We start from the raw sequence: 12986 nt of genomic DNA on the forward strand, positions 1-12986 counted from the left end.
CAACACTTTTACTTAGGGCTGAAGCACCTCTTTTATGAGGACAGGCTGAGAGTGTTGGGGATACTCAGCCTGGAGAATAGAAAGATACAAGGAGAGCTTATAGCAGCCTTCTAGTATCTGAAGGGGGCCTTCAGAAAAGCTGGGGAGGGGTCTTTCACCAGACAGGTACTCATAATGAAGGGGTAATGATTTTAAACTGAAAGAGGTTAGATTCAATATCAGGAATAAAAATTCTTCACCATGAGGCTTGTAAGACAGTGGCATAAGTTGCCTAGGGAGGTTGTTGATGTTTTCCAAAAATAACAGAAAGTCTTTTAACATCCTATCACCCATGGTAACCATGGTATCACCATTAACCATGCATCTAGTTAAATCATTACTGTCAGTGTTATTCAATTAGCCAGCTTCTTCAATACTAATGAACTAATAGTCTCATAAAGGGTTAATTTCCAGCTTTTGTAAGGAAGCTGGTTTCCATTCAACTTAAAGAGGAACTAATATGTAAAATACATACTTTGGGGAAGTACAGGGTGACTTGAAAAAACATTTCTGAAAATTAATTTATTTCAGCTATCATCTCTCAAAAATTTTACAGTACTTTTCACTGTTATTTAGCACCACTCTAATAATGCAAGCATCACAAGCTATTTGTTACTTAACTATCCAGAGCAAAATAGAAAAAAAATCTATTTTAAGACTGATAATATTAATTATATTGAATTGTGCTTAACTGCAATTTGACAAAATCATATCATACTTTTACACACATTGTAGGCAAAAATAATAAAATTCCACAAACCTTAATAGCTTGCTCAAAGTTAAGAACCTTTCTATTAACTTGGTTTCCAATCATACCAGCATCCATCTTGGGATCCATCATTTCAATGGCAGACATGGCTTCAAAAAGTCCAAAACTGAGAATATGGATTAAAAGATGTTCTGAATGTAATTACTTTATTTCATGCAAAACAGTCTTCACAAACCTTTGTGAAAAAACACACAATGACTAGCTGAGCACACTGTACTCTGACTACTGACAAGGTATGTGAACATTAGAAGTGGCCTTTAGAGATCATGGTTTTCCAGAACCAGAAGATCTCTCAACAAGTAAGAAAACAGATGCCTAAAACTCTCTGCCTTTTTTAAAGCTGAAGAACACTCCTGAGCCAAATAACACATTACTAACTCTACGCACACTTGACTCTGTACACCTCATAATGATAAGCCATCTTTTTAAAGCTCACATAATTAAATGATACTATCTGAACCAGCTGTTCTTTATTACACTACATCCAAAATCCCAAGTCAGTTATGTCCCCTACTAAGTGGGAGTGTTCAAGGCCAGCCTGGATGGCGCTTTGAGCAACCTGGTCTACTGGGAGGTGTCCCTGCCCAAGCAAGGGGGTTGAACTAGTTGATCTTGAAGCTTCCTCCCAATCCAAACCATTCTATGAATAATATAACTAAATGTGCCAATTTTGTTCAAAATGGGCATGTTCAAAAAAGTGATAAAAAAGAAATCCAGCACATGACAATGGATCTCCTGTAGTCAGGGTATAAATGTTTAGAGGAGAACTCCATTAAACAAAGACTGACCTACTGAAGAAGTGACACAATGCACCACCTTTGGTACAAATGACACTCATCACAACTGCTGCACAAGGCTTTATTATGTAAAAATGGTTACTGCATGTGGCATGCTGATTTTAAAAAGCATATTTGCTAAAAAAGCATCCTTGCCCATGTTTTTAAGCAAGTTCCCATTTAATACTCTGCTTCTCTTTTCTGAACTACTAGTAGTAAATAAGCACTTTTTTTCTTTATGGAAGTGATTGGGCTTGTGTGGCTAACAATTCATTTTTCATTTAATCTCACATCATCCTTTTGTGAATTCTGTACATTTTAGAATGCAGGGTTTTTGGAAACATTTTCCTTAATCTGTAGAGCTCTAAGTTTCCATTTTAGCATGTCATTAAAGAGCTAGAGCACAGGGACTGTTCATCCTAAACTTGTTAGTGACATCTGAGGCAAGTAAATTTAAAAGCTTAAAGTCTTTGTGGCATTTTTAATAGTTCATAGTTATCATACAATGTGCTGTAAACTCTAAGCTACACTAATTAACTGAAAATATGTAGACACCATAAGAAACTTTCAGCATTCATACAGATGCATTGATAATATAAATTCTACTGAGAATAATATTCTGAATTCTTAAATTATTTTATTTAAAGTAAAAGTTTAAAAAAAGCTTAGTTGATGCTGCGTATCTTGTGTTTTAGTAAGCATTACTATATTTGGACTAATCCCATCTGAAAAACAGATCTAGCCCACAGGAATACTTACAGCTTGTCATGAAGTAGTTCTCCTAACTTCAGTTCTACAAAGCAACAGAACAGAATAAATTAATGCAATCATCCTTCTAGTGCAACTTTTCTGGACAGTCTTGTCACTCACCAGTCTTGTGCTAAGAAGAAAGTGTGGGAAACAGACCAGACATCTCTACTTCACCCTCATTTGCTTTCATTTACAAAGCACTTTCAAAGATGAAAGGTTAAAACCCAAGATGTTCACATTCTCTCATCTCCCTCTGTTATCTGAACGGTTACAGGGGTTTGGAATTCTCAAATAGTAGCATCTAAATAGCCTAAAACTCAGAACAGCAGTTTTCTGTGCTCCCTTATGCAGATGTGCAATTGTTTCCAGGGAAGCTTACAAGACTTGATTTCCCCTCATAATTTTAAGGAAGACCTTAGATTTAATGGATGGGTATGTAAACACTCTATCGCTAATGTAAGGGAATTTTATGACAGAATCAGCAAACTGCATTTATCAGGATAAGTTGCAGTTTTAATTTCCCCTAATGTCATCATAAAATCAGTTAACAAATAGTTGCTGTTAAGGTAAACCAGCGCTAATATCAAATAACAATAAAGGCACCGTTTAAATGGAAGCAACTGCTTCCCTGTGAATGGAATGCAGTACACCTCCTCAAAAGCTCAGCCTTGTTCAAACATGAAAAATGGCACACTGGAAAATTTAATTAATAAAACATTAGATATTACAGAATAAAAAACACCCATTAAAAAAGGTAGTATTAATTACTGGTTTCCAACTAGCATGAGAGGGAAAGAATTCTTTGCAAAGAAAAGAATGAGGTATAAAAATGCACAAGATGAAAAAGACCTAAAAACTACTGATGTGATCTGGAAGGGGGAGAAAGGAGAGGTTCCTCTCGTATTTCCATCTCACAGGAAGTTAAACACAGGGAAACACAAAACCAATGCAGTCCACTCAGCTGGAGCTTCAACCTCCAGATGAACTACACTTAGTCCTGTAAAGGATTTCAAGTGTTCTTAGAACACAAGCAGCAAAGCTCACTTACCTCTACAAGCTTCTTCAAAATCTTGAGTTATATCTATCCAGCTTGTATTGCTCTTTTCCATCTTGTCAGGCATACCAAGTTCCCATCTGGAATCATCATCTTCAACTGAAGCTTTCATAACCATGGTGCTACACCTTTAAGTCTGTATCAGAAACACTGCACATCATGTACGAATTACAGAAAGTGCTTCATGGGAATAATTTTTTTTTTCATTTCAAGAATCAGGTGAGAAAGGGTTATGAACAAAGCTGATTTCATTTGAACAGCTACTAATACATAAAAAACCAATAAAAAACCCTAAGTAATAAAAGCTGTTTTAGTAAGTTTTTCTTTTAAAACTTTTATCAGTAACAGCCATAATAAAGTGCATACTGTCAAACCGAAAATTAAATGAGGAACAGTATAAAGAAATACACTCTCACAACAGATGTAGGTATCACAATGTTTTTGTTGTTGCTCTACATTATTAGACACATATGTCCTCCCACTGCTCTATGAAAGACATTAAAAGAGGCAACTGTAAAACTGACCACAAACAACTCTGCTATTCCTACAAAGTGTATCCAAACAAACTGGTGAAAATTGTCATATTTCGTCTGACTTCTTCACCGAATAGGATCTCGATTACCTCAGCAATGTTAAGCAACTTCAGACTGGAACAGACTTTTAAACTGCACCGGTTATTTCGAACTAGCTTTGTGCTTTCGCAATCTCACCGTATGCGGGAGAGCCCTGAAGCTTTTGTTCTGCCAGACAGCGTACCTTTGAGACACCGGCAAAGCAGAATCTCCCCTTATTGTAGTCGGAGAGCTCGCAGGAGGCACCCACGAGCCCGGCGAGCTCTAAGCAGCTAACAACGGCATTACAGACGCTTTAAACAAAGACCCCCGTGATACGATACCTCCCGGGCACCGGTAATTAACAAAAACAACGGGGAAGGGAGGTGTGGGGATCAAAGGCACCTTGAACACAGTCCACGAGTCCCTTCGCCCCAGCAATACTCGACTTCCCCTCTCGCACCGTCAATGTGTCACTAGCCCTCAGGCGACCGCACCGACTGCTAGGGTCGAGTGGCTGGGATGAGGAAATACTTGGGAACTAGTTGAAATAAATGTAACTTACGCTTGAGTTTCAAATAGTAAAGCCAGCACAACCAGACCTTCCCGGGCTCTCCTCTTCCCTCAGGTCCTCCCCTTACACAAACTCGGCTCTGTCCCAGCCCCGGACGCCCAGCAGCTCTCCGGGCCTTAGGGAGGCACGGGGGCGGCGTACTGCGAGCAGCCCACTGACAGACCGAGCAGCTCCTCCGCCTCGCCGCAGGGCAGGAGCGTCTGTCCGCCCGTACACCGCGGGGCACGGGCACCGGCACTGGAGCGACAGCCGCCAAGCACTGATTCCCTCTCTCCCTCTGAGGGGCTGGCTCTGCTTGCCGCTGCCCCGGAACACCACCCGCCTCCCCCGGGAGCGCCGGGATCTCACCCGCCGCGTCCAGCACCGCCGCCGTCCCGATCCCTCACGCGCGTCCCGAACCTGCCACGGCCTGGGCCCCGGCCGCCACCGCGCCTGCGTAATGCCTCCCGCGCCTGCCACCCCCCCCCCCCCCCCCCAACGGCCCCGGCGCACGTGCCTCCCCATCCCCTTCCCCCCCCCCTCCCCCGCGTCCCGCAGGCGCGCATGCGCATTGCGCGGTAGGGGGCGGGGCCAGAGGTGGGGCCCTGCACGAGGCAGGCGGGGGGCGGTGGCGGGGGAGCAGCTGTTGTGGTGACGTAACCTGAGTGGGGGGAAAGGAGTGGGGCTACCGGACCGGACCGGGCCTGGCTGGGCCGGGCCGGGTCCCCAGGAGTGAAGGTTCCGCCGAGCTCGATGGCGTTGAGGGGTCCTGAGCTCAGGTCCCGTTGTGTGGGAGATGCGGATGGGGTGGGGGGAAGCCTGAGGGGAGCGGCGGCAACTCTCCGCCTACCGGGGCCGAGCACGCCTACCTCGGGCTGGAAGAAGAGCCTAAGCCTGGCGGCTCGTGGAGTGGAGGCTGTGGTGCCGAGGCTGAGGGGGTCGCAGACGCTTAGCGAGGTTCAGTGGCTGTCCCGGCTGGTGTTGCTGAGGGCCTCGGCTCCGTCTCTGCCGGTATCTGTGGTGCCCACGGTCTGCCCCACGCCACGCTCTGTAGCGTTCTCCGCTGCCTCCCTGCTGGTCGCGCCCCGCCGCCTGTCAGAGTGTGGTGAAGGTGCAGTGATGACTGCTTGGTTTTTGGGGTGGTGGGCTGAACGGGCAGCGTCAGCAGCCATACGGGTGGTTCTCGCAGATAGCTGAATTTGAATTGCCCAACTGAAAGCAGGCTTGTGACGATTTTTTTAATTTTTTTTCCCGGTGTGTTACTTCCTCTCCATTTTGCTCTCTCCGTTTTAATGAAACATAGAAACATATCTATTAGAGGTTATGCAACAGTGTTTCTCTGCGGAGTTTATTTAGATGCGCTCATTATCTCTTCTGTGGAGGGACCCGACGCGTCTCGGTGAACTACGTTTTTAAAGCTATTTACACTGGATTTGATCTTCATTTTTTTCAAAATGCACAAGCAGTGCTTCCAGTGTTTCTGGCAAAAATCACCAATGTAAAAGCAGCTAATGTGCTTTACTGACCAAATAGAGGCTGGTTTAAGTAGATTATCCAAGATTTTTTAAAAAGTAGTTAGATTTAAAAATGAAAGTACTAACTTCATTCATCACCCCTTCCAGTGTAATCAAAGTACAGAGCATTTGTACTTGCAGGAAGAGGAGAACTCAATGTAAGCTCCTGTTAAACCAATGGCAGTTCCTCTTTTGAAAGAATTGTCTTTAGTTCAATAGCTGTTGAAATGTCTGATGGTTCACAGCTGCACTCCCGTTTATACATTTCTGGGGGGGCGATATACAACTCTTACAAGAGATCTTGTAACAATCTTACAGTTACAGTGGCAAAAAGCAGACCATTATTGAATGAACCTGATGGTGGTTAAAACAACTGTAAATGAAAGCTGGTTCTATCTTAAATGCAGAAAACAGGTCACTCTGTAGAAAAGCTTGACTTTCTGTGCAATTATGTTTAATTTCAAGACAGAAGGGCTGTAGCCCATATAATAATATCTAGTAGTGATTCAATTAGGAAATTTTTAAAAACTGCCAATATTTAATGAAAATTAGTTTCTGAGAAGGTAGTATGTTTGAAGTTTTTGACAAATGCTTATGTTAGCAGATACCTGATTGTGTTTCTGTGCAGGCTGAATGAGAGTAATAATCTGGCTTTTGTGAAGCAGTTGTGGTGATGCTTGTCCAGTTCTCAGTAGACCAATGGATGGGATGCATCATAACTGACTGTAAGCAATTATTGCTTCTCTTCATAAAAAATGAACAGCAGATTGATTACGTGTGTGTGGAATGACTGTAGCATTTAAAAAAGTAAACACATGTTCGCTGCAGTAGCACCTAAGCTGAGAGATGCTTTGTTTTGAGAGCATCAAAGCACTTAAACCTGATATGATACAGTGAAGTACATTGAAGAACTGCATTGACAGAGTGCTGTGAAGGACTGATCTAACTTCTAATGCGTGTGATGCTTGTCAGAGAAATAAAATTGCTTTATGTTTAGGTTACACACAGTTATTTTGGGGGGGTAGTCCTCAAATGGTAAGCAAAATAAAAAAGAAAAGCAACTTCCAGGTAGTTCTTGGTTGCTGTGTCCTAAACACATTGTGTGCTTCCTTCACAGTGAAGTGGGAATAGATTAAATGTAAGAATGATGAAGAACATGCTTCCCTGTTAATTATGGAGTACCTTTGTCCTGTAATTCACTAGGAACACGTCATCATATACATGACTTAAATAGGCTGTTTTGCTGAAGAGAACTTCAGCTAATCATCTACCAGTTTAGGATGTAGTAATTTCGCTGCCTGCTTATCTTTCCAATATGATGCTACATTAATTTTGAATGTACTGATGTATTTTGTATGAGTTTGTAATACTAAGTGCCTATTTTTACATTGCAGAAACCCATACTAACGCATTATTAATTTTTTAAGGATACTTAAGAGAAATGAGCAAACTTGTCCTCTACTGTTTGGATTAAGAAAAAAACCAACAGCATAAGCAAAACTGCATCTGGTCTTTGAAGTATGTTGTACAGAAAGATTGATTAAATCAAACAGAAGAACATAATTGACAAATAAGTTTTGTCCCTTGAAAATGTATTCTCCTTGTGCTCTGGATGCTGTTTTCAAAGCATGCTAAATAAACGAAAGATTTAAGAGGTAAGGTTTCTTTGTGTTCTCAGAGGATCTGGAATCACAAATATGTAGTTACATATTGATTGGTTTGTACAAAATTACTTCATTCCTGTATCATTTTCTCATCATAAAAAATGAAAAGCAGTTTGGTTATGTGTGTATGGAATGACTGTGGCAGTTTTAAGTGCGAACACGTGTTCACTGCAGTAACCCCTAAACTGAAAGAGGTGCTTTGTTTTGAGAACAACAAAGTACTTTAACCTGGTGTGAGAACTTCACGAGCTGGTGCAGGCTCCTTTTAATTAGTTTTCCCCCAAGAACTGGTTATCTCATAGCAGTTTCTTAAGTTTAGTCTTTACCTGTTGTCTTGTATAGCTGATTTTTCAAGAACTTACTGTTGTTTTGGGTGTCCTTGTTAATGGATGTAATCGATGCAGAGAGAAAAGAAAAATGGAGCAATGTGAAAGTATGCAAGGGGAGCCAAAGTTGATTTTAATTCTTGCTGTTCTTTAATGTGCCTGTACATGAAAGAATTTATCATAGGCTGTTCCAGATTAGGGGTAAATATAAAAACAACACGGCCTAAAAAACTGTTTGCAACTTCATAGTACTTAGCTGACAGCTTTGTCCTAATGTAAGCTGTCAAAATGTGGTACACTTGTATGACTAAAAAGACCTGTGATAGTAGTGAGAATATAAAGAAGTAATAATATATTGCTCCCAAGACAAGTTAAATCAAATGATATGCATAATTTTATTTTTTTAAAACTGAATTGTGAAGGTTCTTGTTTGACTCAAACACATGGGATTCACTCTTGGTTTTATGGCTTTCTTTTCATGGTAATAGTCCACACATATAGGTTAAATGTGATTGTTAGCAGGTACATGTAAAAAAGCATCTGACTTGCTATGGGCTTTTGAAACATGGTATGTGACTTCAATTTATTTTCTTCCTGTCCTGATAAACAACACCAGCTCCTTTCCATCCCCATTCACCATAACATTCAGATGAAAGTATCAACCAGGGTATAAATCTATATGTACTGAATTACTTTCTGCAAAGAACATTGGTGAGTTGGTTCATTTGTAGTAATACAAGAGGAAAAGTAGCTCAGTGAACTCAGTGAAGTTGGAATGAAATTAAATTCTTTTGTATGCATTGAAATATGCATGTAAGAGAGCACAAAAGATCTTCTTAAAAGTGAAAAAGAATAGAGGCTATGTTGGAAAAGCACCAAGTGTTAGGTTAGGGAGGAATGACATATCTAGAAATAAAAAGCCAAAAACAAATTCTCCAGTGTGTATGTACAGACAAGCGTTGGCTTTCAAATGAGGAAGTGATTGTTTTCCAGAGTTAAGGAGCGCTGGTAGCTGTGTTCATTGTCTGTAACTGACTGGGTGTGCTCAGCACATAGAAGTACAGAAACAGTCAAGGCAGATTAAACTTGTACAGATTAAGATTTAGTAGAAAACAATCAGTAGCAACAAGAATAATCTATTTAATGTCATACTTATGTATATTTTACAAAAGATTCAATGTATAAGCTATTAATTTTCACACACAGTAATGTGTTTGAAAACAGACAAAGCCAGGGCAGATTTCTGTAGTCACTTGTAAATAAACTGCATCTGAATCCACAAGAATTTTAAGAACAGCAGAGGCCTACTACTACATTTGTGTACCTGAGTCAAGTTTTCGAAAGGTAATCCTGTTCTCTTTAGAAATAAATCCTAAACTTTGAATCAGGTGCCAAAAAAAAACCCCAAACCAAACAAAAAACACCAAAACCCAATTTCAATTAATGCCCTTTAATTTCCCACAAGCAGATGTTTAGTGAGTAAAAACAGAAGCTATGCACAGAACAATCTTGAGTAAAATATGTAAGATAAATACCCTCAAATCCCAAACTTTTATCTTCTGCATTCTTTGTAGAAGAATTCTATAGAATTCTCACATTATCAGTGAGAAAAGTTAAGGAGTTTCAGTGGCAGATACAAGTAATTGTGCTAGGCATGTTACTATCTCCCATTTTCTAAAAAATGAACTGACACTTTTTGCCAGTCTAAATTTAATCCACTGCCATGTCCTTTTTCTTCAGTAGTTATATTTTTTAACTGAGTTATTTTTGTTGCGCCAAGATACATGCAGACCTGTTTCTTAACTAAACTGTCTTCAAATTCAGCTTTACAAAATTGAGATTTTTTTAATCTACACCTCCTTTATTTTTCCTTAACTGCCACATCCTGCCTGACTCTATTTTTGTCTTTGCCTGAGTCATATTTGAGCTTATTGCATCTCTTCTGCTTTGCTTTAGACAAAGTTATGCATTTAAAATAACTAAATGAGTAGAGCTTCAGAGAAAACTTATAGCTGTACTGTTTGCTGACCTATTTGTCATCTAGTGTGACTGCTGTTACAGAACAAGGGAGATTGTTCCTACTCATTGCCAATGTGCTGGTAAATTCCTGTATCCTGATTGTCTGCAGTCTTCTAATTCATGCTAGATGACTGGAGAAATCTGAAAGGTAGAAGGAATCTCCTAGATATATGTGTATTTTCTGACCTTAACCCATAGGTTTACAAGTCCTCGGAAGCACAGTTAATTAATTATATGCTGGAGAAAGAACAAGAGAATAATAGAAACAAGTATGACTGGTTTAATCAGCCTTAATCACTCCTACTCACTCATCTTAATACGGTGGGAAAGGGACTAAAGAAAATGTAATCAAGCATTTATGCATAAATTACATAATAAAGCATTGGTTAGACAATTTTAGATTCTTAATTAACTCCACCAAAAATCTGGTTGATTTTCTTGATTCAATGGGTAGAAATTGGCTTCTCCTGACTTGTACAGTAAAGCTGCTGACTTGCCAGTAAAGCAGCTTTGTGTCTTGAAGGTATAGGTATATATGTTCCCTGTGCAGATGGTCTGTGTACCATTGCCATGGATGATAAGCAGAAGGTATCGTCCTTGCATTGGAACAACATCTGATTTAAAGGAGTAACAAGGGGTGACTGCAAAAAATTATTCAGGTGAGTCAGCCCTAGGGAAAAACTTGCCATCTGTCACCCAAATGCACACCTATGTCCTAAACAGTAGAAAAGTCTTTGGTATCTTTGTTTCTGTCTTTGTGAAGGGAATATATTGTGGTAAGATGAAAGTTGCTTGTGCTGTTGCCAGGTGTATGCAGTTTGAACAGCAAGATAAATAAAAGGGTGTGAAATTTAAAGGATGTGAAATCTAGTTTTTTGTGGAGGATGAATTACAATGTGTAACTCCATGGTAATGGTAATGGAAAATGAACCTTGCATATTTCTACTGAACTGTCTTTAGTTGGAAGAAATGAGATTTGAGCTGGGTTTCATTTACTAGCCTTCACTAAAGAGCTGCTTCTTCTTTAAGTTTTCTGGACTATTAGTATAATGATTTGGCCTCGGGATTCTTGGCAGTTTCCTTTTTTTTTCATTTGAGGAACTTAATGAAAAAGGAAATGTTACTTCCTGGTTGTTGCAGATAAACAAGTGTCAGGGAGAGAGATAAAACTGCCTGCCTCCCAGAAGTCATCATTGATACTGAGTGTCTGAAAGCCTGGCACAGAGATGCTAATGTGTTATAAAATACGAGGGTTTAAAGTGGATTGTACCATTTCCCCTTTGCAAATATCTAGAGGAGAAAAAAACCCAACAAAACACTGAAGTCCTTGGCTTTCACAAATGACTGAGATTTCTTACTCCCTCCAGTGCGTCCTCAGCGCACGACAGGCATTGGGGATCGACGGCCTCACTGTAGCTGTGCCAGGACTTACCTGCCAGGAGAAGTCGGGTGTGACAGTTCCGCGGGCTGCGGGAAGCGCACCCAGAGAATAAAGAAAACTCAGCTGCGAGCGGCCGGTGTGGTGGATGAAGCTACCGGCGAAGCGGATTCCCGCGACTGGTCATGCTGATCAGCCACACGCCTCTCGGCCCCCCACCCTTCCTCTCCTCCCGGCCCCGGCCACCGGCGAGGCGCCACAGTGACGGAACAGAATGCAGCTGCACGGCATTTGAGGCGGGCCGGGAGAAGCAGCGCCCGGCTGAGTGAAGGCCTTCCCGGCTTCCCCTCGCAGCCTTCTCCGGCGCCGGCACGAACAGCCGCCGGTTCCGCTTCTGCCCCGAGGGCGGCAGCGGCCCCGCGGCGGTGCCGCGCGATGGCGGAGGCAGCGCGGGGCGCCTGCGCAAGGCCAGGGCGCGGCGGAGCGGGGGGGTCCGTGACGCGGTGCGGCGCGGGCAGGTTCCTGCCGCCGCTCGCTTGAAGACAGCGGGGGCACAGAGCAGAGGCGCCCCCCGCCTGAGCGCCGCGGGGCGAGAGGCAGCGCTTCGGCTGCTGCAAAGGTGAAGCCTCTCACGGGCGGGCGTCGCTCTCGGCAGTGCGGGCGGAGCCGTAGCACCGGCAAGGTCGGGCGGAGCGAGAGAGGCAGGCGCCTGCAGGGAGGGTCCCGGACCGGGGTGGGGCGGGGCGAGGCCGGGCCGGGCCGGGCCGAGCCGCTGTTCCGGAACGTTGATCCGCTCGCCCGCGGGGCCTCCGTGGTGCCGGGCGGTGGGCCGGTGCCTAGCGGGCAGTGTCGGGTGTGCGTGTGGGCGCACAGCCAGGGCGGCTCTCTCCGGGAACCGCGCCTTACGTGTTCCCACCTGCGGAGGTGGTTTCGGGCCCTACGGTAGGAGCCCAGCCTTCGGCGCCCGACCGAGGGGTCCGGTTGTCCTGCAGCAGGGGTTGGAGCCGGTGTCCCGGCTGTGCTGTGCCCGCCGGTGGCCGCGGGGCGTGTGCCTCTGCCCGTTCGCTTCCCCGCTGTGCGCGGCGGCACTGCAGCAAAACTTTTGCGCTCAGGGTAGGGGGAAGTGGTCGGTGGTCTCATGGTCTCCTGCTTGGTATCGTAACAGCGTGGCAGTGTCATCCCTGTCCTGTTGGGAGGGGATAACCTGGTTTGGGCATTGCGTGGAAAACGGGCCCGGCTGGAATACCTCTTGCTTAATGTGCCGTGCGGCATCGCCTCCTGAGCGTCTGTTTGACTTCCCTCTCCTTGGGCAGATGTTTGCTAATTATTTTTTTTTTCTTTTTTATTTTTTTCCTCCTGCCTCTTTCGGTTGTGGAAATGAAGCATACCAAGAATTTCTCTAGGTTTCGGTTCAGATGCTCGACAGAGAATCTGATAAACAGGCTGCGTATCATAGAGTGGGGTCGCGTTTTTCTTTAGCATAAGTCGTTTTCGAACACTGAGCTTGGTTAGATGTTTACAGATTCTGACCTGGGTGAACTGCCATTGAGTCCACTGAGAGGTATAATCTTTCCCTGATATGTTATGGGCAGA

The 12986-nt window shown here is 43.2% G+C and overlaps 2 protein-coding genes across 15 annotated transcripts in view; one reads left to right on the top strand and one right to left on the bottom strand.

The window, feature by feature from the left end:
- Positions 1-5645, bottom strand: part of NAA35 (N(alpha)-acetyltransferase 35, NatC auxiliary subunit) — a 30788-nt gene extending 25143 nt beyond the window's left edge. The window contains exons 1-5 of one of the 12 annotated variants that reach the window (XM_030466957.1): positions 5362-5645; positions 4345-4480; positions 3383-3524; positions 2344-2377; positions 800-914 (exon numbers count right to left, since the gene is read on the bottom strand). In XM_030466957.1, the coding sequence (XP_030322817.1) occupies positions 800-914; positions 2344-2377; positions 3383-3506 (273 nt within the window). In that variant the 5' untranslated portion in view covers positions 3507-3524; positions 4345-4480; positions 5362-5645. The other 11 variants (XM_030466958.1, XM_030466954.1, XM_030466953.1 and 8 more) reach the window with 11 other exon arrangements.
- Positions 5646-11880: 6235 nt separating this feature from the next.
- AGTPBP1 (ATP/GTP binding protein 1) overlaps positions 11881-12986 on the top strand; it is a 64289-nt gene continuing 63183 nt past the window's right edge. For 2 of the 3 annotated variants that reach the window (XR_003988682.1, XM_030467516.1), the window contains exon 1: positions 11905-12012. The gene's annotated coding sequence lies outside the window, so the exon portion shown is untranslated. Of the gene's footprint in view, positions 12013-12986 lie in introns of all 3 variants that reach the window. The other variant, XM_030467513.1, reaches the window with a different exon arrangement.

This window comes from Calypte anna, chromosome Z (genome assembly GCF_003957555.1).
Source record: "Calypte anna isolate BGI_N300 chromosome Z, bCalAnn1_v1.p, whole genome shotgun sequence".
NCBI classification, from domain to species: Eukaryota; Metazoa; Chordata; class Aves; order Apodiformes; family Trochilidae; genus Calypte; species Calypte anna.